Source organism: Phaenicophaeus curvirostris, chromosome 1 (assembly GCF_032191515.1).
Source record: "Phaenicophaeus curvirostris isolate KB17595 chromosome 1, BPBGC_Pcur_1.0, whole genome shotgun sequence".
Taxonomy (NCBI): Eukaryota; Metazoa; Chordata; class Aves; order Cuculiformes; family Cuculidae; genus Phaenicophaeus; species Phaenicophaeus curvirostris.
Window position 1 is genome coordinate 10,419,637 of NC_091392.1, and position 25,099 is coordinate 10,444,735.

General features: G+C 37.6%; 1 protein-coding gene across 10 annotated transcripts in view; it reads left to right on the forward strand.

The window, feature by feature from the left end:
- CACNA2D1 (calcium voltage-gated channel auxiliary subunit alpha2delta 1) overlaps positions 1 to 25,099 on the forward strand; it is a 390,104-nt gene that overhangs the window by 54,613 nt on the left and 310,392 nt on the right. For all 10 annotated transcript variants that reach the window (XM_069875667.1, XM_069875759.1, XM_069876321.1 and 7 more), the window contains exons 2-3: positions 698 to 779; positions 19,526 to 19,642. In XM_069875667.1, coding sequence (XP_069731768.1) covers positions 698 to 779; positions 19,526 to 19,642 — 199 coding nt within the window. The remainder of the gene's footprint in view (positions 1 to 697; positions 780 to 19,525; positions 19,643 to 25,099) is intronic.

The following is a 25,099-nucleotide window of genomic DNA, read 5'->3' on the forward strand; positions in this document are numbered from 1 at the left end:
GATCCAAGGCTTTTTCAAAGATTCAAGTTTACTGGGAACAGGGAGCTGAGCATGCACAGGGGCAAATCACTCTCTGTTTTACCTTGGCATGTCTGGACAGGGGCTACAGGCCAGAAGATTTATTCTGTTCCCAGTTGCTGTTTTTCTGTGCTTGTACTATCTGCTGGGAGAGGGACCTCAAAGTCCTCAGGAAAGACATTACTGGGAGTTGTACAGTACAGGCAGGTTGTCCTGGCAGGCAGTGTACCAACTCTGTTGTGTTGATCTTTGCTGCAGCTAGTAATAAATAGAATGGCATGCTTGGTTTACAGCTGGCTTAGTGTGGTGGTCACCACAGAAAACTGTATGAGAAGAGGCAGCCAATAAGAAGCAGCCACTGTGATATATTTGAAGGTGAAGACTGTGTATATCCTAGAGAGCACCAGGAAACTCTGGCTGATGAAAAGGAGAAGAAAGAAAAAAGCTAATGGCTTAGATTTGAGTCAGCAAAAGAGGACACCATCAGGGTGTAGCTTGAATGTTTTGGTCCATTCCAAACGTATTATATTTTTAGCAAAAACAAGTCTTGTACATTCTTTATTCAATTATATTAACATATTCTGTTTTTTTACCCTTTTCTTGTGCTATATAATTGTATGCAAGTTCATTTTGCCAATAATCTGATTGCATGTCCCTCTTTTCTCGTTGGTTTCTGTAGGATAAAATCATGGGTAGATAAGATGCAAGAAGATCTCGTAACGTTAGCAAGAACTGCAAGCGGGGTGGACCAGCTTGCTGCGGTGAGTAAGAAGACATGTTTTAGACTGCAGTAACTAGAAAGTGAAATGAATGGTGTGCATCATCTAGGCACTACGATAATTTTATCTGAATATAGTAAGAAGATGTTGGGAAGTTAAACTCTGCAGTACTTACTGAGAGAGAAATGAATCACACAGACATCCATTAATTCACCCTTTTAGTGTAGCAGCATCTGCTCGTTGCTAATATTTAATCAGCTTTGCAGCAGCAGACACAAGGCTTACCATTGTTGCAACACTTCCACCTGAAGTACATGCTTTTATGTTATGTTTGTCAGGTACGGTATCCAGGAAGCAACCATTCAGTTAAATATTCTGTGGAATATTCTGCTCTCTATTAATAAGAGAGACTATTTCTCTTAGGCATTATTTTCTGAAATGAGGCAGCTTTTGATTACAAAAAAAGTGCATGAGAAAACTACTTGTATTCAGCTGTTCCAATTTAACCCAACTTGTGTTTTAGGTAAGAATTTACAGTTCTTCTATCATTGAAAAGAAACTTTTGTGCCATATTCCATACATAGTAGGTAAAAACACACCTGAGACTGCAGAAAAAATCACAATTCAGAAAATGTCAGGATTATGCTGCCTGTACAACTTTGTGTGTATTCATCATGATGTAGTATGTAACCACATGGTCATGTATTTCCCTCTCCCTATATCTGCACAAGACCCATGACTCCTTCTGTGAACCGATGGATCTCTGGGTTATTGTAAATCTGTATAATGAAGGGAAATATTGCTGTTACATCAGGAAAAGAAGTGACTCTGTCAGCCAATAAAAGCCCTGAGTGCTGGGGAACTGAATATGAAACCATGAGATTTGGTTTTCAGAAGTCATGATCTCTCCAAATGATCAATGAAATGAACAGTAGCTGTGTGTCAAAGCCACTAAGGGTAACTTAAGAAACACAGAGAAAAATCAGGTGTGAAGTTTCTCAAATTTAACACTGGATATGACTATATTCCTTTGACCTTAATGATTTTCTACACTGACATCCACATGGCTCATGTGAATCCTGTCCTGGACAGACATTTCTCTTTAATTACTGTGAGTGGAAGCTAGATAACAAGCGCAGATGTCTGTGTTTATATTGTGGAAACTTCAGTTTAGATGACATCACCACTGTCTTGTAGGAGACACTGCATGTGCACAAGGAAAATAAATAAAGGTTGCAGAGATTATTTTAGTTCTGGTCTTCCCTAATATTTGAGTGCTTAATATCGTAAAACAATTTAAGATTCACTTTTCATCCTTGGAAACTCCAAACAAGCTGAAAATGATATCTTGAAATCCTAACACAAAGCATCAGATTGATACTCACGTGGGTTTCCAACACAGGATCTCGACAACACGGAAATGTCTGTCACTTGAGCTTTCTGAGGAACCATAAGGATTTTCCAGGTTGGAGCACTGATGGGAGTTTTTGTAGGTGGATTTCACACCTATCTGCTGACAGAGAACAAAGAGGCTTGTGAACCATGTTTCTCTCCAAGTTTTGGTGAAGAAATTCCACTAAGAAGGGGCAGGGTCATTTTTGCTTGTTTGTTCTAGGTGTAATCAGTTTACTTTCACATGTTGTATGTCTTTTTCTCCACCATCTCCTCATTCATCATCATACCTTTGATCCATCATCATGCCTTTGATTCATCACTGGACTTTCCATTCCCTTCCTGCTCTGCTGCGTGGGCTACCTTTTGTCTCTCCCCAACGTATTCTACTTTTCTGTCTCAGTTTCTACCTTTGTTGCTTGACCAGTCTGCCTTTTCCCCACACGTTGGCTTCTTATCTGTATTTTAGGATCTTTCTCCTCAGCTTTTTCCAGTTCAACGTCTCTCTTTGGACTCTTTATTTTCCCTTAGCATTTCCAAAACATTCTGTCCAGGTGTGTGTGGCCAGCTTGTCCCAGTACTCCTGTTATATCTCTTATCTTCCACAGGTTTTCTTCTTCCCCCTTCTGACCTTTCCCTCCATCACTAGTTCTCAGCCCCAGACCTCTAGTTTCCTCCTGTGTGCTTTTTCTATTTCTCCTCCCCTTGCCATCTCTTCTCTCTTAATTCTTTGCCTGCCATTTTCCAGTCTATTATCTCCTACTTCCATATCCCACTCTCTTGCCCTTTGTTCTTCGTTCATTTTTCATCTCCTCCTTCTCCCACTGCTTAGACCACAAGGGTATAGAGATCACTTGAGAGAACACAGCAAGTCTAAGCTTTAGCTGCAGAGGAAATATGACATTCGCTAGGAGTGATATTCTGTGGGTTGGAATACACCTGTGTGTACGTAATCAGAGATTTAGCTTATAAAATCTCTGCAGTGACCTGCAAGTGCTTTTCAGGCTAAAGTTCATTAAACACCAAGGAGTAAAAAGAGTATCTTTGAGTAATTGTGTTGAGTTTTTAACCTACCGTGCAGGGCAATAGGGTATTTCAAAGGGAAATGAGTTACAGAGAATTTCTCACTTGAGTAAAACAATGAGTTAATGTCTCAACCGTTTTGCCCATCATTTCCATACAAAGACCACAGAGTAAAACAGATAATGAAAAGCCGAGAGACTGACACTGCCGCTTCTTTTTCCCTGAGGAAAATGTGAGTTTATATAGTTAATATTCAGCAAACTTACAAGCTGCTTAAAACATTCTTATGTAATGAAAACTGCTGGGCAAACATAACAATATGTAGTGTAACCACCTATACTTAAAGTATACTCCAGTGACATTCAAGCTGAAAAAAAAAAAAAATTAGTCTGTGAACACTGTAGGTAACTTTTCTTTAAGACTAAAATTTGTAGCACGCTACAAGCAAATCAGATATCTCAGAGGGTTTCCACAAGGTGGTCAATATGCACTTGTAATCCTAGGATTAAAAGCATGAAAGGGGGGTGTTTCCATCTGAAATATCTGCCTGTATCAAAGTAATTTGTTTGACCTAAATTACATGATGTCTTTCGCGAGCCACAAGGTTTTAATTAGCTCTCTTGCCTGCAAGGCAGAATGCAAAGCACTGTGAGGTGTGAGCTGTGCAGTTTCTCTTTGTTTACAGGCTATTGTCACTTGCCTGTTTTTGAATGATACAATTTTATTCTGCTCACTGCCTATTAATGTTTAGTCAGATCTCTTCTGAAACGAACCACAATCTTAGGAAAATGGAGACTACAAGACATTAAAAACAACATGCTTGCATGCCTGTCACTTGTATTCACAGAACTTGACTTCAGTTGCTCAAGGTTTAAAAATGCTTAATGGTCAGACTGAATTTTCAGCTTTGTTTCTGACATTACTTCTTCTAACTCCAGAAGTGTTTAGACCAAATCTGTATTCTTCATGTTTTTGGAGAAGTTAAAAAAAAAGCAGTACATTTGTCTGTTTCTTCTGTGCCCCATCCCTCCAAAAGCAGTGTGATTAATACAAAAAGAAGCAGCATAGCGCTCCCATTATGAAACAGTAGACATGACGTTCTGTGAACAGCTGTACTACCAGAGTGTAAAGGGTTGGTAAGTTGTACTTTGGTAAGACAGAGTTTTTGTAAAAGAAATGTCTTTCCTTGTTCTAGGGAAAATCAATTTTAATTTTGCCAAGTGATGAGATTTGAGCTCATAGCAAGGATGTGTAACAGATCATAACCCTTCTGCCCCCTGATCAACCTCCCCCTGGACTCAGGGAAAGAAGTTCCACTGATTCAGCTGAAGTCATAATCTATGTCTGCTTCATAGAATTGCATCTTCTATAGATATCTCTGCAGTGACAAAGAAAGCTCTCAAAGTAGCACAATTACTATATTCTTAAGCTGGAGTGAATTATTTCTTCAAACCCCTGGGATTTTTCAGTTAGCTACTGAGCCATGCAGGTTTATGGTGTTTCCATAACATGCTGAAGATTTCTGAGGGTTCATTAGTGCTATACGTGCTTGTACGTGCATTGGATGTCTACGGGTCTTTGTGCTGCAGGGAAATTGTACTATATAATGGTCTCTGCTGGAGAACTGTGAAACATTTTCTTCTGGACATCATGGAAAGGCGTAGGATCACTGCCTGAACTCTCAATTAATTTTCTTTTAGACTGGGAGAGGTTTTGACCAGGGGGAATGTAAAAATTGAAGTGTAATATGTACTTCCAAAGGAAAAAAAATATTCAAATATAAACTGCCATTAAACTCAAGTAAAGGACTTGTTAGTTGAATAGCAGACCTGTTGAGTTCAGTACCTATGTAAAAGCCCTATTTATCCTGCAATGTAGACATAGCTATCCATGAGAGCAGTTTTTGTATTTTAGTTGTTTACATTGAACATGTACTCAATTTAATGGAACCATGTTTAAGGAGAGAAATGTCAGAGAAGAATTCTCTTTTCTTTCCTCATTGACAGATTTCTTACAGTGTCTTGGAATCACATTCGTGTTCTAGTGACTAACCACTCTTCCTATTGTTTTTGCACATTTAATAGAGCCATTGTAAATCAATGCAAATTTCTTTAATCACAGCTTTTGAAAATATCTGTATTGTGAGTACACATGATATTGTGATCATGAATATTCTATATAGTGTTAAAAAAGAGAAAATAGGAATTGATTTAGTACGTTACTTCAGTAGTGACTTTATTTCTGAAAATATGTATATGTTTATGCCAGTGGACACACACACCTTTGCTCTTATTAGTGATGGTAACAGCAGCGTAATGCCTGTAGGAAGAAAAATTGCCAAAGAAAGCTTGGATGTCATTAAATTAGGAGTTCTACATTGAGGCTACAGTTATCCATAGCCTTAACCAAGCAAACCAGGATAACTGGAGTAGAAAGAACAGACAAAATGGATATATAAGTAGGAGATGGAAAGGCGGGCAAAAAAATGGATTTTATTATGGTGCACAAAGGAAACATGATCTTTAATTTAAAGATGTGCTTTAACTCACTAATTGATATCTACCATATAGAGAGAATTCTGATCCAGACAGGAATTGAGCTCAGATTTTATTTTTTCTATGTACAGCATTAACTCCAGATAATTCTTCCTGCGAATTTGTTGGGGTAAATTACAACTATGAGGGTATGAATCAACACACGTACTGGTAAAATCTAAGTGTAACTTCTGTTATCAGTAAGATTGATTGTGTTTGAAATATTGTTCCTTCTTATGTCCTTCAAGCCTTCCTTAAATTATCAGGGAACGGCCTCAATATGGTCTTCCAAAAATAGTTTTCTAGTACATTTTTAAGTACTGCTTTTCTGGACATTATTATGAGTTTAGGCAAGGTCTGGGAGAACTCCAACTTGGCTTTAATACCAGTGTAGCATCCTCAATACAGTAATCTAAAGATTGCTTCAGCAACGCGGGAAGTCAGGATTCAAGATGCCAAAATACTCAGCTGGTTGAAAACTGGCAGAGCTCCACTGACTTTGGTGGATTACACTGATTTACAATTGGTAGGAACAACATTTAATTTACAATTTAAGCAGGTAAAAAGTGCTTTTAAAAACCAAACATTTTTATACAAGAAAGAGTGGCTGTAGCTTGATCTTACTGCTGCTGTAGTTGCCCAGCTGAAAAGGGAATTGGGTCATTTCTATGATTTAACAGATTTTTTTTTTTTTCCATAGAAGAGCAAAGGGAATGTTTATAAGAAGGTATTGTATATACAACAATTTGAGACTTGTAAGCAGAAGGAGAGGATACACAGGAAAATCTTTGCTAAGGAGGTACAAGATGTCCAATGCACTTAAATCTCTCATCAAAGACAGCTTAGTATATGCCCTTTAACATTAATAGTATTGTGTTTTTAAATTAAAAAAACCCCTATCATGTAATTGTCCTTTCAAATTAAAAAATTCATGTAATTTTGTCTTACTCGTGAACTCTCTGTGCTGTCAGGCATTATGAAGCTGCTCTGATGTGAATGATACACATTTTCTACAGAGCAAATAGATTTTAGAACAAAATAAGAAGGGATAGACAGCACCCTAACAGAAATTTAAAGCGCATGTAGCAAAATAAATATTGAGGATGTATCTGATCCCACTAGCTTCTTTATCAGTAGGCATCTTGTCTTAGTAAAAACAAAAAACTGCACTCAAAGTTCTAAGTCAAATTCTATACCTGTAAATAGTTACCTCAGCATGCAGAAAAAAGTAGGTGAAAAGCCTAGTGAACTACAGAAGAAGTAAATAGGTAGTCCCATTTTGATGGAAGTATGCTCAACTTCTGTTTTTACATAGACCTTTCACAGAAAAGGCCCATGACTAAGCTAATTGACAGCTCTTTTAATCTAATAAACTATAACAAGTATAGTTCTGATTTCCAGCTCTAAAATACCTCTAGGGACAGAAGATGGGAGGGAGGGATCCCTGCAGTACTCAGTAAGGAAGACCTCAGAGCAGAGAACATGCCTTATAGCAATGGATGAGCTTGTCTGTTCCAAACTGTTTGAAAAGAATCCTCTTTCACATAAACACTATATTAAAAATGTGGGTCTGTGTTAAGAGCTTTGACGTGACAAACACTCTAGAGCTTCACTATGACTGCTACGGCAAAAAAGTGCCATCTTGTACTGTGTAACCTTTTCAAGCAATGGCATAATTGAATGAAACAGCAGAATGAGAGGCTGTTCCAAGGAAATCTAGTCTCTGAATCTGTTTCTTTTTTGATACATCACTGCAAAAACAATTCACGCATGATGTTCATAAGGCATGCTGTTATCACAGTCCCAGGAGCTGTATAGTGAACCCATATAGAGTGGCTTGGCCTTTAAATGAGATTCATACTGAGATACAAATACCATTTCTTCCAGCAAAATGAGAGAGAGCTACACATGGATATTTGATATGTGGTGAGGAGTTCCATTTGCAGAATGAGTCCACCAGAAACCATTAGAAGTGTTTTTTATTTATTTTATCGCTTGAATGATGTTTTATAATAATTAACTCTTCCTTGCTGAACACCCAGCCATGGTTCTGCATGAGCACATTTCATCCACTGCTCAGTGTGAGGTCTGTGTGCCTAATGTACAGATGGTGTGAATCTGCTGAAGCACTCGGATTGGCAGCAGATTCCCAGTCCATGCTTTTAGCTTTTCATGTCTTGGATATGCCTCTAGAGTTTAACTGAGATGAGTGACGTGTAAGAGAGACTGGTCTGTGATTTCAACTGCCCTAGAACAGGGATGTTCAGAAAAGCTTTCTTCTGCCAGAAGGAATTATAACCTAGGGGTAGTTTTCTGTTGGGCTCATTAAAGAATTTAGAAAAGGCAGTGCTATGTTCTAGAGGCTCTTTAGATACAGGCATGCCACTAACATTACCTATAGAAGCTGTCATATAATTTGCCTTGTTCTCTTTTTAACTTATATAGAGGTATGTGCAATAGTAGGATTTAAAAGCTTACTTGAACTTAATGTAAAAATTGTATCTCTATAAGTCTTCCCTACTGTCATACGTTGTTTGAAATTGCTGCTTCAGAACGAGGCTTGACAGACGAGTTAGCAGTAAATGTTTCCATTCTTGCCATTTTTCTCTATAATCAGCATATTTATGTGGCTCCTTCTTAAAAATCATAAAGTTAAGGAGATGAATTAAAAAAAGTTTTATATATTAAAAAAATTAAGCTGATCCATAGAACTGAAATTTCTATTTATTTTTACCAGCTTTATTCCCCTCCTCCTTCTGCCCTTTTTAATACTGTATTCATCAGGTTGTATTCAGTTTGAATATGTTTTAGCCAAAGGCAGAGAGTTTTGTACCACATGCTACTCTCTGATGAGCTACCAGATGGACTGAGGGGATATGTGGCTATGTTCCAGAATATACTACGTTTACCCTTGTTAAGGTTGGTGAAATAGTGGAAAGTTTTATGATTGAGAAAATTATGAAGAAGGATAGCAAGATCTTGAATTATTTTATTTTTAAGATGGTTTGATTTTAAAAGTGAGAACCCAAATGCAAGTGGTTTCTGTTTCTCTGGAGGTCTTTGCCATGGACTTTGCAAGTCTGAAATTAATTTAAATGTTCTGGTTCTGATGAATTTGTCACTATTTTGACCCTGAATTTGAAGGCATTTATGACCTACAAAACATTAATATATTGATGAGAATATGTGCAGTCTCAGTTTTTAACTATATAAAATAAGTTCATGTAAATTTTGAAGAGTCATTTTGAAATGCAAATAAAAAATAACCAAAACCACAAATGTTTTGGAGTTTTTGAAGCAGTTCTTGTAGCCTTATTGGGTTGCTGGTTTTATATATGCTGAAACTTCCCTCGCTTCAGGGCATTTTTATGAGTGCTGCTGCTAAGTCTTATACTGCAGTATAACTGCAGTTTTCTCTGAAAGTGCTTTGTTGCATTTTTTTTCTAAGGAGGAGAAGGAGAAGATGCTGAAAGCAAGGAAGCCTTCAGTAATGTGTAATAAAATAGATCATTTATCAGTAATTGAGGTTTGTCAGCTGGGCTGTGTGCGAGGCCAGTGCTCCTGAAAAGCCTGAATCTTTCTAAACTTGAATTTGCTATTGTAGACGTGTTACATTTAAATCTTTTGTCTCATCCCTAAGGTGAAGACACCAGTTTGCTATCTGAGTTCGGTGTGGCAATATGAAGTGAGGTCAGGATTACTTTTAGAATGGAATTATGGAGGGGTTGATACAGTGAAACATGGGCACATCAGGTATTCATTGAGTAGCTGGTGTCCATTTACCAGGATTAAAATAATGAATGAGATGAGTTAGAGGGATTACAAATTACCAAAATACAGTAATTTTTTCCTTTATAATACAATGTTTATAAAGGTATGTCCCATTTGGGGTATACCCCTACTACTGCTATATTTCTGTGTGCAACTAAATGCTAAAGCTGCAGACATTAAAAACAGAATCCTCCAAACTAAAGTCTGTTGAGTTTACACATTGCTATCCAATGTTGAGATGTCAGGAAAATTAAAACACTTTTAAAAATGCAGGCTAGGAAATTTGAAGACACATCTGCAAGTTCTCTTTGTAATCCAAATAGAAATTAAGGGATTGTCAAAACAGAGGGAGCCTCTGTTATTTGCAAATGCTACTCTCCCTCTGCTGCCTTAGCAATAAACTGCCATTTTGAAGGGTTCCCTTGTCCAGCAAGCATAATCAGCTGTAAGTCACTAAGAATAGGTGGCTGTATTAACAAAGCTTGCTCAGGCTCAAGGGAAGGAGTGGCCTAATATTACCATAGTTTTAATTACTATTTAATGATCTGGATCATCTTTGAGCAAAGCACTGTTTTTGGCTCATTTATAACTTTTCCTCAGCTTTAATACTCCTAAAATCGGTTCTATTGATGCTTGTGTTCAGATGGCTTTTATAGAAGCTGAGAACAAATTAAAGCTTTTTCCTTAGGAAAAAAAACCAAACAACAAAACAACACCAAAACCAACAAAAACTTGAACATTATAGCTAATCAATTTCCAAGTCCTGTGGTTAGTAAAACACCAAAAAGACTCTGCTAGTTCCCTGCAACTTAGAATTACCTTCAGGGAGAGAGTCACTAGGTGTCAAATTGCATTAAAAGCCACTCAGGCAGGACACAATTTCCTACAAATAAATTAGTTTGAAAAATTATGTAAGTGCCCACCTCAAAATATGCCAGAAATACAGAAGAAACATGGAATACTTTATTCTTATTGCTCTTCTGTTATGAGAAAGATTCACTTTTACATCTTGTACTCATTGTGAGTTGGGATTTTTAGGTTCTCATCCAGTCTCAGGTAAAAACCCGAGCTAAAACCAATAAACAATGTAGACTTGTTATTTAATACAGAGTTGCTATTATTATGAAACAAAACTGAATGCCTTGAAATAATTTTTTCTTAACGAAGGAGGATTTTTAGATCCATTTTTGATGTTTGTACAATAGCAGAAGTGCAAAGCTGAACTCATGTTTTATGAAGGTTTGAATACAAAGTGACAATTACAGAAATTACTTCATAATTTTGAAGTCCTCTAGACTACTTTGTTAATTATCAGCAATTAAAAGTGTCTGATTATTCCATCTTACAAAGTACCCCTGATTATTTGCTTCCCTTTGAGTAGGCACCTGGGTGAGCCAATTGACTTTGGCACTACTTATACTCTCCCTGATGTTAATTGAGGTGTAAGTGTTCCCAACATCCTGCAGAATTCAGCTTGAATGTATTACTTAAGAATGAACTTGGCTCTGATTTTTTTTTTCCTAATGTGCCCATCACTACCATGATATGTCATAGTTTTCAACACATCAGCTACCCTGTCGCTTGTTGTCCTAGGCCTTCACAGCAGTCTGTGGTCAGGCAAGTGATCCTGAAATGCAACAGCTACAGTAAACTGTTAGGGTGGTTTTATTCCTTTGTGCTGTTGCCATGAATTTCAAGAATGAAGGCATCTGTGAGTTGCTAGGTAGCACCTGTAATCTTATTTATACATTGTATGTAGCAGAGAGTAAGACATATTTAGACCAGTTCCTTTGAACGTACAGAATGCTCCTTGGGAGGAAGTATTTTTCAGTGTGTTCCATAATGGATCGCTTGTGATTCAAAGAAAAGAAATCTCTGGTGTGAAGAAAAATCTCTTTGGCATCCATTAGAAACAGAAAGTATTAGTACAGCTTTGGAAAAAGGATATGGTAGTAAGAAGATTTTGCTGCCTCTGGGCAGATTATATAGTTGTTTGCGACAACTAAAATCTCAAGTTAAAGGAAAATAGCACAGTAATCAAAAGTTAACAATAATAGTCACTCACATGGCTTGGAGTGGATATTTGTTTTCTGACTTCTACTGCTCTAAAGATCTCTTTATACGTTTAGATGTCTGTCAAACCTCTCCCCTTCTACATTTTTTCTTACGTAAATAAGAAAGTGACATGTAACTTCATGGCACTCATAAAGCTAAAACAAAAAATTACTCAATATATGGGTGTTATTAGTTGATATTTTGTTAGCTAAACAAAGTTACGAAAACTGAAAACATTTGTGATTCTGTAAAACACATGGAGTATTGTTTATAAAACAATATAATTGTGTCAAAACATTTGTATTGGGAATTTTACCATTACTCAAAATTTTAATAAGAAATGTCTTTTTTTTTGCCAAGCCAGATGATTCTTTTCTTCCCAGGATGAAATACATTTTTTTTTTTTGTGGGTCAATCTTTCTGATTTTTTTTTTTGGAAAGGAAGAGGGAGAGCGTAGATCAATGAATGGACTCAGAGGTGACCAACATGCCGAGCCGAGTTGAAGTAGATGTATAAAATAGAAAATCTCTTATATTATTTCATTTTTTTATTTACTATTCTGATATGTTTTATTAGACAAGTATTTTACTTCAATCAAGAATTTTAAGGCAATTCACTTTTGTCTAGAAAAGGAGCTGATAAAATACCAGAATGGATAAACCTCTGGAAGTGCCTGTTCTTCCAGTAACTATAAAAGTGACTCGGATGCTTGTTCAGCCTTAGGTTTAGAAATCTCAAAGCTACGTATATCCCCTACTCTTCACAAAGAACAAACATCATTCTTCACTTCTTATTGGTTTTAGCAAGCAAATGCACAGCGCACAGAACCTGCTTTGGTCTTGAGTAGCACCCATAGCAGTATGCCCTCGATGGGATGTTCAAGAAGTCCCAAACAAGAAGCTAGCTTGAATGTGTCGTACTATTTCTGCACCTTGCTCCCCAGCAAACAAACCTCTTGATACTCGTTTACTTTGAGAGAAGCTCTGTGCCTAAGGTACTTCTCTGCATTGGTGACTAACTGTGCTGCAGTTAATAACTAATCTGGGGTTGCTGGTGCGTGAAGTGTCTGTCATAGAAATGCTGGCTCTGAACATGAACATGGTGTCGGATTAGCTCTTTCACAACCAGAAGCACTAAATCTAGGGTGGCCTCATGAAGAAATAAGCAAGCACCTGTAGAAAGCATTCTGGAGTTCTTCTAGTTCCATCTTCTCATGCTGAGATAATGTGGTTTTGTTTGTGTAGCTTTAACTTGAGTCAGGGAGGAAGGGGAGTTTTTAGCTTTGCACAGTTTTAAGGGAGATGAGTGCTGGTAATGGGGTCTGTTAGCAGTCTCAGACATGACAAGCAGTGGACCAAGTCCAGGATTCAACTGGGGTCTCCAGCCAGAACTGAAAGGAGGTAGGGCCAGGAAGAGGTTGGGGGCAAGGCTACAGTGTGGGTCAAACATCCATTCAAGAGACAGACCTAGAGAAAAGTTTTAATATACATCTGAGAGGTCCATCTAATAGATGGGATAACTGTGACATAGGGCTAAGACCCAGGGCTGGAGATGGGCATGCACACTGTATAGGCCAGGACTGGACTGAACTGAAATGGAGCTGGTGGACAGGGGTTCAGCTGGAGGTTCCCAGTGAGGCAGATCATGGTTATTGAGACCCACTAGTGCCTATGATGGTAGAAAACAGAAGACTTTTTGGACCAACCAGGGGGAACAGGCCATGGGATACGCTCTCCAAAAGCACACAGTGGGTAGGAAGAGAATGTTTTACCAAACTTGTGTTTAAGTTTTGCTCTGGTTTGAGGATTTTACTTATTTATTTAATAAGTTAATTGGTATATAAGCTTGTAAAACCTAACTCAATATCTCCCATGCATTCTCAGCATTTTGGTGTAGTTGTTTGTAGGAAAGATGGAGGAAGACCTACCACAAAGTTCTGATTGATTTGGGGTCTCAAGCTTGGTAGTATCTTTGAGCATTATCTCTGATACTGTCCAACTAGCTGTCTAGAATGATTATAAAGCTTTGATTGTTGACAGAGGTGTACCGTTTGTCTAGCTGAGCCAAGCAATCTTGAAAGTAATATTGAAGTAATAAAAACATTAATATATTTACCTAGTATAGATAGCCATTACTGGAATTGTTATTTTGTTCCAAAGCTTATTTAAAAGTGTGAAAAGATAGAGTGGTTTTGGTTAACTTTTGAAATTTTGTGTTTGAACTTCTGAAGATGTTATCTTCTGTGTCTTCTATATTCATGTAAGTATTCAGTGCTGGAACTGAGAATGCCATGTTCATGTTCTATGTTTGGGCCCTCAGCCAGGTTACCGCTGCCTGATGAAGAGGCTTTGTTGTTTTGTAAAATGGGAGACTGACGGTTTCAAACCAAGCAAACAAACAAATTAAAAGAAAAAAAGCGGCAAAGGAATTGTATTGTAGTTTAGAATAATTCAACATGAGTTATTGCTCCTTGTTATTTGGATAGTATGTATAAACAGTGCCAAGACCCCAGATCCAAAGCACAGATACTTTATTACTCTCAGGAACATTTTTTGAGTGTAATAAAGCATGAAGGCCATTTAAATAAAATTTCAACATTACAGTGGGCCTCAACGCCTGCCACAATGTAGCAAGAGCCATGCAATGAAACTGCATCTTTCATTCTCAATTTATACTGAAATATTTGACTTTGTCTCACAAATCTTGTAGAAAGCAAGGAGAATGTTGCTTTGTGAGAGATTTAAAAACATGTCCTTGAAGACTGACTGGAGAGGGGCATGTTCTGCTGAGGAGCTGGCATTTTTTCTCATCTTGGCCACATTCAGCTATTTTCTTTCATGTGTTTTTTCATTCTAATGTGACGCTACATATCATATTTTTCTCTCCTAAAACCTTGCAGTACATTATGCCAGAATAAATATTTACCATTTAAGAAACAATTTTAATACATTCTTGCCTGAATAAAGAAGTGCATGGCTATTGACTTTAGAGAGAAGTAAAAGTAGTTTTTGTGCTATGACCATACAAGTTTTACTTAGTCGTGCAATGGGGCTTTATTCTGTGAGAAGTGGTAGGTTTTTACTGGTGATTTGGAGATCTTCTAGCAAAACATTAGCAATTAAAGTACTAAAACTGATTTTAGGTGTAAAAGCTAACAGAAATTTGCATTCACTGGGTCAAATCAGTTTAATAAAATGTATTCAAATTAAGGGTTCTTAACAAGGTATGAAGCCTGCCAAATTGCATTTTGAAAGACGAATAAGCACACCTTTGCTGGTCAGACCCTTTATGGCTATTTGAGATGAGCTTTCACTAACTGTGTTTGACTGCTAGGTGGGAGGCTTGGATAAGGAAAAGCTTTCCACAGAGTGCCAAATTCTGAAGCGTATGTCATTTCCCTGCATGGTGTTGTGCTGAACTGCTGCAGTGCTACAGCTGAACTCAAGAAGAGGGGAGCAGGCAACAAATAAATTATGTACACACCTCTTAAATAATTAGTGAATTCTTCTTAACACTGTTTCTTGAGACAGGTCTCACACTTCAGGGAAATAAAGAAGTGTGTGAGTTAATTCTGATGCTTTTTGTCTAGGAGCTTGTGGGATTTATCTTCTTCTGGTAGTTGAAGAAGAGGAGATAGGTGCCTCAAGCCCTGACGTGGGCTAAAGTGAAGAGGAGGAGAAAGAGTCACTGACAGCTCTATGTGGAATGTTGTGCTAATCTCAAAGGGGGATTGGCCTAATTTTTTTTTTTTTTAATGTTGTTTCTAACCACTGACAGATAACAGCTTGTGAGGCCAGCCTTGGAGTTGGGCTTTCTCAGTGGTAGGACCCAAAATGCCTGCTATAAAGGTTTTGTTTTGAAGAATGAGTAGGACTCCTGCCAAATATAGTGATGATCTTGTTAAATGATACAGGCTTTTGAAATATTCTGATAGCTGGTGCTGGAGAAGTAAATGAAAATGTTTGGGTTTTTTTTCACAAATGTACCTACTAGATCACGATTTGATAGTCTGCAGCTTTCAAACCATTGGAGTTTATAGGATCATATGTTTGCTGTGAGAACGGGTTAGATTCAGGGATGAAAGCGCAAATGTTCCATCCAGATTCTTGAACCCTTACCAGTATGGCTTATTGTATCTTTGCTCTATATTGAAAAATTAAGTCTACTGAATTATCGGCATTGCTTTTCTGGTCAGTGGGGTGCAGAACCTTGATGGTGTGGATGCAGCGTGTCATCACCTTAACTTCTGCGGAGGCTGTTAGGTCAAAACCTGTTAGAAACCATATTTCACTAAGTGCTTAAATATGTCAAAGAATTAACACTTGTTGAATTAGTGCTTGTTTTTATATAGCTGAGCAGTGTCATCTCAGAGTCATCCCTATCATCCATATGCCCCAAATTTGCATTACTTAAGCACATAGTTCCCTCTGCCCCTACTCTGTATTTTCTTTGTGATCTTATTAATGTTTGTTTATAACATTGACTGAAAACATTAATTACAATGAAATGGTGTTTTTGCGATGAACTACTGTTTTCTTCAAATTTTAAGGTCTTTGCCCTATTGAAAATCCAAAATGAAAAAAGATCGTATTTAAATTTTCTTATTCCTTTCACCATTGAATAGCAAATGAAAAGTGCATGAGCAAATTTGAATAAAACAGAAACCAGAAAAAATCTGGTTAAAACAAAAAAATCACAAATAAAATAAATGAAAGCTTTATAATTATTTGGTTTTATTATTTAAAAACTTTGGTGGAAGTTATTTTAAAGTTTCCTATCCTACTTGCAAAATCTACTGACCATTCTTCATAAGTTCAGTATCATTTGATGCAGGTGTACTGCACATAGTCACAAGTGATGTTTTAAGACTTTGCCACTGCATTTCAAAGAATAAGACATGAATCATAGAATCATAGAATAACCAGGTTGGAAGAGACCCACTGGATCACCGAGTCCAATCATTCCTATCAAACACTAAACCATGCCCCTTAGCACCTTGTCCACCCGTGCCTTAAACACCTCCAGGGAAGGTGACTCAACCACCTCCCTGGGTAGCCTCTTCCAGTGCCCAATGACCCTTTCCGTGAAAAATTTTTTCCTAATGTCTAGCCTAAACCTCCCCTGGCGGAGCTTGAGGCCATTCCCTCTTGTCCTGTCCCCTGTGACTTGGGAGAAGAGGCCAGCACCCTCCTCTCTACAACGTCCTTTCAGGTAGTTGTAGAGAGCAATGAGGTCACCCCTCAGCCTCCTCTTCTCCAGGCTAAACAACCCCAGCTCTGTCAGCCGTTCCTCGTAAGACCTGCTCTCCAGCCCCTTCACCAGCTTTATTGCTCTTTTCTGGACTCACTCCAGAGCCTCAACATCCTTCTTGTGGTGAGGGGCCCAGAAATGAACACAGGATTCAAGGAGCGGTCTCACCAGTGCCGAGTACAGAGGGAGAATAACCTCCCTGGACCTGCTGGTCACACCGTTTCTGATACAAGCCAAGATGCCATTGGCCTTCTTGGCCACCTGGGCACACTGCTGGCTCATGTTCAGTCGCTGTCAACCAACACCCCCAGGTCCCTCTCCTCCAGGCAGCTTTCTAGACAGACTTCTCCTAGTCTGTAGCACTGCACAGGGTTGTTGTGCCCCAAGTGCAGGACCCAGCATTTGGCCTTGTTAAACCTCATGCCATTGGACTCTGCCCAGCGGTCCAGCCCGTTCAGATCCCTTTGCAGAGCCTCCCGACCCTCCAGCAGATCGACACTTCCACCCAGCTTAGTGTCGTCCGCAAACTTGCTAAGGGTGCACTCGATGCCTTCATCCAAGTCATTGATAAAGACATTGAACAGAGCTGGACCCAGCACTGAGCCCTGGGGAACCCCACTTGTCACTGGCCTCCAGCTGGATTTCACACCATTTCCCACCACTCTCTGGGCCCGGCCAGCCAACCAGTTTTCCACCCAGGAGAGTGTGCGCCTGTCCAGGCCAGAGGCTGACAGTTTCTCAAGCAGAATGCTGTGAGAAACTGTGTCAAAGGCTTTACTGAAGTCCAGGAAGATACATCCACAGCCTTTCCCTCATCCAGCAGCAGAATCACTTTGTCATAGAAGGCAATCAGGTTAGTTTGGCAAGACCTGCCTTTTGTGAACCCGTGTTGACTGGGCCTGATGAATGCCTGCTAACAGCCATATTCTAGTGCCTGCTTCTTGTGCGATCAGGATAAATATTTGCTGTTGATTGGAAATCTGGTAGTTTGCCCATATTTGATGGTCACTCAATTTAGATGCTTTTCTGAAATTTTCATTCCTGATTCAAATAATTTGAATCTATAAAAAAGTTTTAAACTCTTACTTTGCTTTGTAAAACTGTAAGGCTCTTCTGGTCACTACAGTCAAGCTAACTCTGAATCCTGCTACTGACTGTGCAAATCTTATGTGTTTCAGAGAAAAATGTGAGAAATTTTGTTACTATAAGTTGATAAGTTGTAGGATTTTTTAAAATTAATAATTGGTCTATAGACCATTTCCTAGGAAAAAAAAAAAAAAGAGAGAGATCTTGGGTTATACCTGGCAAAAACTTTGTGTGGCAATTTTAAAAATCAAGCACCTCAAAAACACCCAAACTATCATCAGAAGTTGATTAGAAATGATCTTCTTTTGCAGTTAATTTTTAAAGTAATTTCTCCTGTATGAAGAATTAAAGCTTATTCCAATTACTCAGTTGGTGGTGGGAAGAAAAGACTGTATTTCTGAAGGAAAATACCAAAACCTAACATAAATGTTGTGAAATTCAAAAATTATGAACACCTGTGACAGCTTATGAGACCTGCCCAATAAAAAATTACAGCTATGTGTAGATGTCAGAAATATATTTGTGATAAATAACCATCAGCTGTAAGCATCAGACATATATTTTTGGTGAGTTTCTTTAAGGTCTCCATAGCATTAACGCAAGAAACTTAGCTGGGCTGGTAGACTCAGTCTGGTTTGCAGTTTCTCGGTTCTTGTGCTGGATGGCAGCCAGTGCACTAGCCCTGGACCCGTTCCTGCCTGTGCCTGGAATTACTCCCCAGGAGAAAGCACAGCCCCCACCAGGCAGTGCTGCTGGGAGGCAGAGGACTTGAGTAAACTCAGGCCATCTGTTAGTTGAATAAATTAGTTTTCCTCATTTGCCTGTCTAGTCATAAGATATCCACCCCCCACTCCCCACCCCCTTTGTTCTCTTCAGGCAGGGCAGAGGCAGGCAAATGGATTTCTTGCTACTTTTTATTTCTTTATTTCTTGTTGTTGCGTACGTTTTATTGTAGTGTCTTTGTTCAACAAACCAAATTACTTCCCTTATATACATGTTCTGCTTTGGAAACAGTTAATGTCTCCTCACCAGAGGTAATCTTTATCATGACAGAAAAGAAACAGAATTATAGCTACTTTCCCCTCTTCTCCCCAGCTTCTTTCCTCCTTTCATTTTTTCCCTGTTTCCTCTGTTATTATACTTTTTTTTGGGGGGGGTGGGGGGTGGTGTTTGGGTTTTTTTGTCTTCTTCCTCTTCTTTCCTCATGAATACTAATGCTATAATATGAATAAATAGATAAGGGACTAAGTTGATTACATTAGCGTAACTTAAATGATTTACATCAAATGATATGTTTGTTGTTCAGCATTCAAGGAAGAATTAAATTCAGCAGTAACTATATAAGTTCAACTTAAGTGATTTAAAGGATCTCCATTTTACTTTTCTCCCAGCACTCTATGGGAATCAGATTTCTTTAGCATTTGTTAGTCAGATAGTCTGTCCTAGAAACAGCCAGGTTTGAAGATATTTGAAATGATTTTTAGTGGCACTTTCTATTTCTCAAACAAAAAGATGTATTTCTTTCACAAAGGCAAGTCTGGATTTTCCTAGCAATAGTCTTTCTGAAGCTCTGTAGTAAGAACAGAGGACATCTTGATGCCTGTTCCATCAAGTCACATAGCTTATTTTGAATGTCTGTTGCCATTTTGATTTATTTCAATTTTTTCCTCTTGCAGATTTATTTGCGGAACAGACATTTGTATACTGTAGAAGCTAACAACCCTCGTCAGCTAGTGGAAATTGCAGCCAGAGACATTGAAAAACTTCTGAGTAACAGGTCTAAAGCCTTGGTGGTGAGTACTAATGGGTTAGGTTTTCTATCTAGAATAATAAAAAGAAATCTTTATTTATCATTGACACATGCTTTTATTATTATTTTTACTCCCTATATGCTTACAGGCAATGTCAGCCTGATGTGTACAGGACATGACATGTAGAAAGACAGCTTATGACTTTATTGTAGAAAATGAACTCATTAGTTCGTTGGCATAGGGCAGATGCTTATAATATTGATAGACAGATTAGAAGCCATGGCCAAATGAAAAATCAAGTTATAAATAGATTGGGAAATATTACTCTAAGTGACACACGTGACTGTTTATGACTTGAATATCACTGTACTCTGCAGTCTAGTGATTTTGAGGAAACAAGAAGTAGAGTTCTTTTTAAAATGTGATTTAAAAATAATCGTATCTTTCAGGTCATGATGTTCATTTTGGTGTTATTGCTAACTACATCTGTTAATATTTCATCTTTTTGCCTTTTTAGTTTCTCAGTCTTTCTTGAGGGTAGCAACTAATTCTTATCTTTCAACAAATGTAGCCATGTATGAATCAGATTAATTTCCGTACCTATTCTATGTCTGACTTGCTAATTCATTCTGTATTTCAATCATGTTTTGTATCAGCGAAGTTAATCCTGAACTATTAGTGTGAAGACCATTCTGCTTTGTAACATCATGATGCTTTATGCTTTGGAAGTAGCTATTTCTTTAAAGTGCTTTTACTAGCAGTCCTTTCTCTTCTATCATGTAAGACACCAAACCTGGATAATTGCTTCTTAGGTTTCCTACTCACATCACTCTGACTCGTATAAGAGTTTAGAGTGCTTTTCAGATGATACTGACCAAACATGCATGGGGGTATCTGGATGAATTCATAAACATGCTTTTAACAGAGCAGAACTATTAGAAACAGGCTTGAAGGATGGAACAAGAGAACAGGATTCTCTGAGCAATTGCATATCCGCATAGACTTGCAGATGAGTTTGGAGGTATCATTTAAAGTGAGAGAAGAAAGAGGGATTAATTCACCTAACTGTAGACATCTACTCAGCTGGTTATACTAAGCTTCCTTTTTGTTCAGTGGAACAAAACAGACATTTCGCAGTCAGGATTGACCTGACATGTTTCGAGTAAGACTTTAAAATGGAATGAACTACAACCCAGAAGTACTGACTTCTCGCTTTCTCTGTCAGAGAAGCCTTGATGTAAATGTCTGTACTGTAGGTGTGTTAAATTGGGGGAGATGAGTCCCATCCTGGCAGTCCTTTTATCAGTAGTTTCACATAGCTGAAGAGTCAGTCTGAGAGTGAAGCTTCTGCTGCATGCTATTCTGAAGACTATCCTTCTTGTAGGTGATGAGATTTTGCTTAGTCAGTTGTCTACATGTAGGTACCACAGGAGGTATCCGTTTTTCTGCCTTTTGGTCTTAGCAGGAGTTCACTCTTCCAGTTCCCATAGCTTTCCTAACATGCATTGTACATCAGTGTTATCTGGGCAAGGTTTCTCTACTTCAGTCAGATAAGTGTAAAATAGATACAAATTTTTTGTTTGCTTTCCTGTTTTAACTTAAGGGGTGTGTGTTTATATAGTACCCTGTGGAATTTCTATTATTATTGCAAAATAAGTAATTTGTAGACCTTTTTGAACACACTATTTCCCCGACTCTTTTCCCGTCAACCCATATAAATCTGGTATCTCTAAGTTATTGTAGCCAGATCTTGTGGTTGTTTTTTTTTATGAGATTGAAGGTTAATGTAGGGGTTCATGTGTGTTGTGGTGATTTGATCATAAAACCTTAAAGCAAATTAAATAAGTATCTCATGCTTATTTTAGAAAAGATTCCAAAACAATTTTTCTGTGAATGTGAAAGAAGGAGGATTCCTACCTGATTTTAGGCAAACCCATGGCCACTTTTTGAAAAGGGTAATATGATTCAGTTCCCTGACATAAAAGAAGATTAAATTAGGGAAAGGTCTAGTTTCTCTCTCTCTCTCTTTTTTTTCTTTTTTTAAAGAAGTTTTGTAGACTTCAGAACTTCTCAGGTAATTTTAAATGATCAAGTCAATGCATCTTGGAGGCAGCTAAAAAGTCTTCCAGGTGTATTAGTGGCTAATGACTTATGACTTTTAAACCAATTTTATTACTTTGGAGGATGTGACTCATGATTTCATTAATGCTTGGGGTTGCCATTACTGTCAAAGCTGCAGTGAATGTACAATGTTTATTATTTTTAGCTGCATGCCATCACTTTAGGATGTGTTTTAGCAAGGCTTCTGCACAGTATTTTTATCAGTCTTGATGCTTCATTTGGAATGAAATTCATTCCAATAAAGGTGAAAGTAACTTAGCTCCCCCTACACATTTCATACAACTAAATTTGATTAGCCACCACTTAAGTACTGGTCAATGGCACTTCTCTTTAGTCTTATACCATCTCTAATTTTTTTTTAAAAAAATTCATTTTTTTTCATTGCCTTGGAACCACCAGAATTTAGAAACATTAATTACATGATTATGAGATGTAGGTAAGATCCCTTTTGCGGCAAAGTAATTGAAATGGCCTGTTGAAAGAGTGCTCTACTCCAGTTCAAGAAGGACAGAGCTGACTTACAGAGGTTTAAAGGCTTCAGATGTTTGCCTTACTGAAACAGTCTGTGAATTTTGTGTGCTTTTAATGTTCTAATTATATATATACACACACACATAAATCATAATTATGTATATGGTAATTTACTGTGCTTTTTTATGCAAGAGATCTTTATAATAAAATTTCAAAACTGCTTTCTTCAGTACTGCTTTCTGGGGGTGGTTGGCCCCTGAGAAAACTTAATTTTCCCTTTGTATCAAATGCAAGATACAGTCAAAGCCAATGCATTAAAAAATGAGTACGACTGCTCAAATTAGTCTGAATGACTCAGTGTTGATTAAGGTTTCTAAATATTATTTTCATTGTTTGATTTAGCTTCTAACTTTTGATTCAGATACTTTTCTCAACCATTATCAAGGTTAACTGTTCTGGGGAGTTCTGTTGTTGTTTCAGTAACAAAAAATATATTTCTGATGTGTATTCATGTACCCAGGGGCTTAGTCTGACTAGAAAAAAAGGAAAATAGGAAAAGACCTAAAAAGCATTACTTAAGGGGAAAAATACCCTTTCATTAAACTCAGTTCTAGTCAGATCTCTTTGCTGACTCATATTCTAAATGATTATTAATTTTGGAGCACTTCATGCTGGGTTATCACCTGACCTTAAGAACTCCTCACGGCTCAGATATTTACACTGGCTTTGCTATTTGTAGTTATTCTACATTTATGCCAGAGCTTTCAATGACTTCAGATTTTAAACCTTTCTCTAGATTATTTTTATACACAGGACATACTTGCTTATTGTCCCCTGCATCTAAACTATTACTTTTTACTAATAGAATTTCTTCACCTTCCATATGTATTTATATTTCTTCTGTTTTAAAGTATTATCATTATGCTGGCATTTTGTAAACTTTTATGTAGTGAAGCCAAATTATTTATCTGAAATTTAAGTCTTCTTAAATCTGCTGGGTCACATTTTCTGTGAGATCAGGAGTGGAGTTGAATGGAACTGTTACTAATGACTGCACAAAGGGTTTTACCGTTGGGGCTAATATGACTCACAGTGTTAATTAAGACCTGAGTCCTGAAAAGTGTATGATGCAAGAGGATCTTACATCCTACAGTGATGCCACAAGGAAGGTGGCAGCGAATGACATCAACAGTGTTATTGTTCAGAGACTAGCATACCCCAGGGATGCCGTGATTTTCTCTAGGCATGCTACACAAACAATCTTTGGGCAATGTTATAATAAGCCAATATTACTGATGACTTTTCTAATAAGTTAAGTTCCCTTGAGCTGCAAGAGCACCTTTAAATGAGAAAAAACCTTGTGCATTCCGAATTATTTGTGTTTTGGTGCAACATTTTGGTAGAAAAGACTCTAGCAATGACTTAAAGGTAAAATTGCTTAGTGGTTCTGTGCATTACCCACAAAAAGTTTGAGTAAACTTTCTGATTTCATTTCTGAATTATGGGAGAAAAGATTATAATGTAAATTTTGATAAATATGACTTGTCCCACTCTAAGGAAAGAAGTGTTTCATTTTTTCGTGTGTGTGAATTTATGCTAGGGAGAAGCTTAAAAATGATAGGTACTTAGCTAGGGAAGGAGAATTGGGAAAGTCCTGATCTGAACTCATAGGGCTTTCCTAGATAGCTATTACTAGAAGATGTCAGACATAGAAGAAACAGATAGGATGAAAATAAAATAGAGAATTTCCTGTCAGGGTATAGTGGAGGAATAGAGTGGTATGAGTAGAAAGAAGAGAGACAGGCAACAGCCTTATAGTTAAGGATATCAAAGATTGTCTTGTGGTAGAGCCTGTTGTTCAAATAGTGAACTTTTCTTTTTTTTTCCTTACTGTTGCTTACTACTGCTTGTTTGCCTGGCCCAGCTCTCTGGAACAAACGCTATTTCAGTGTTACGGAATTTCCATGTGCATGTGGTATCGATATGGTCCTTTGAGGAGCAGGAAGTTGAACTCAGTGGTCCTTATGGGTCCCTTCCAACTTGAGATATTCCATGATTCTGTGGTATTATGGGCACATTAGTATTCTGTCTCTATGTATGTTGTTTAAAGGTGGCGTAGAGAATAGCCGTAATACCACTGCAACTTGCACTTTCAGGTGTGTAATGGGAGATGGATGTAAGTTTCATTGAAAATGTAACTGGCAGTAACTATGGGCAAAATTCACAAAGATTCTCAGACATTTTTCAGGTACACAATTTTTCAAGGATACCAACAATTAGTGTTCCTAGCCCATTGAGCAATCTGGCACCTAAATTGTTCATTTTCACTGGAGTTATCCTCTGTTTTAAAACAAAGTTCCTACCCCAGTTATACTTTCTAGAGCTTTGTAGATTATGCTCATAGATCATAATATTTCAGTTCAGATGGAAACTAAATAATTTAAGCAAAACCTTTTCTATATACAAGAAAATGAGCATAGTTGTATTTGAAGACACTAGTATTTCTGTGGTGAGTCTCATTAGAAATACTGGATAGAGTACCTGACATTCTAACATATTTATAAAATGTGGTTTGAGAAGATACACATATTTTCTCATTGACTATGTAATTATAAACCCTTTAAAAATCACTAATATATGAGATAACCTCATTATATATATATTATCGCTTGTGTAAAATATTGTAGCAGGCATAAGATTTGCAAAGATATACTTCCTGGCACACTTTAAAATTTAAAATAATAAATTTTGTTTTTTAGAAAGGTCTGTTTTAAAAAGTCAGTGCTTTGCAAAGGCTGTTCTGGGGGTTTATTTTCTGTTTATGTATTGTGTCGTGAAGGAAATGAAATATGACTTACCTTAAAGTAATATTTAATCCAGTGCTACACACTAGGATCTAAGGTGCAG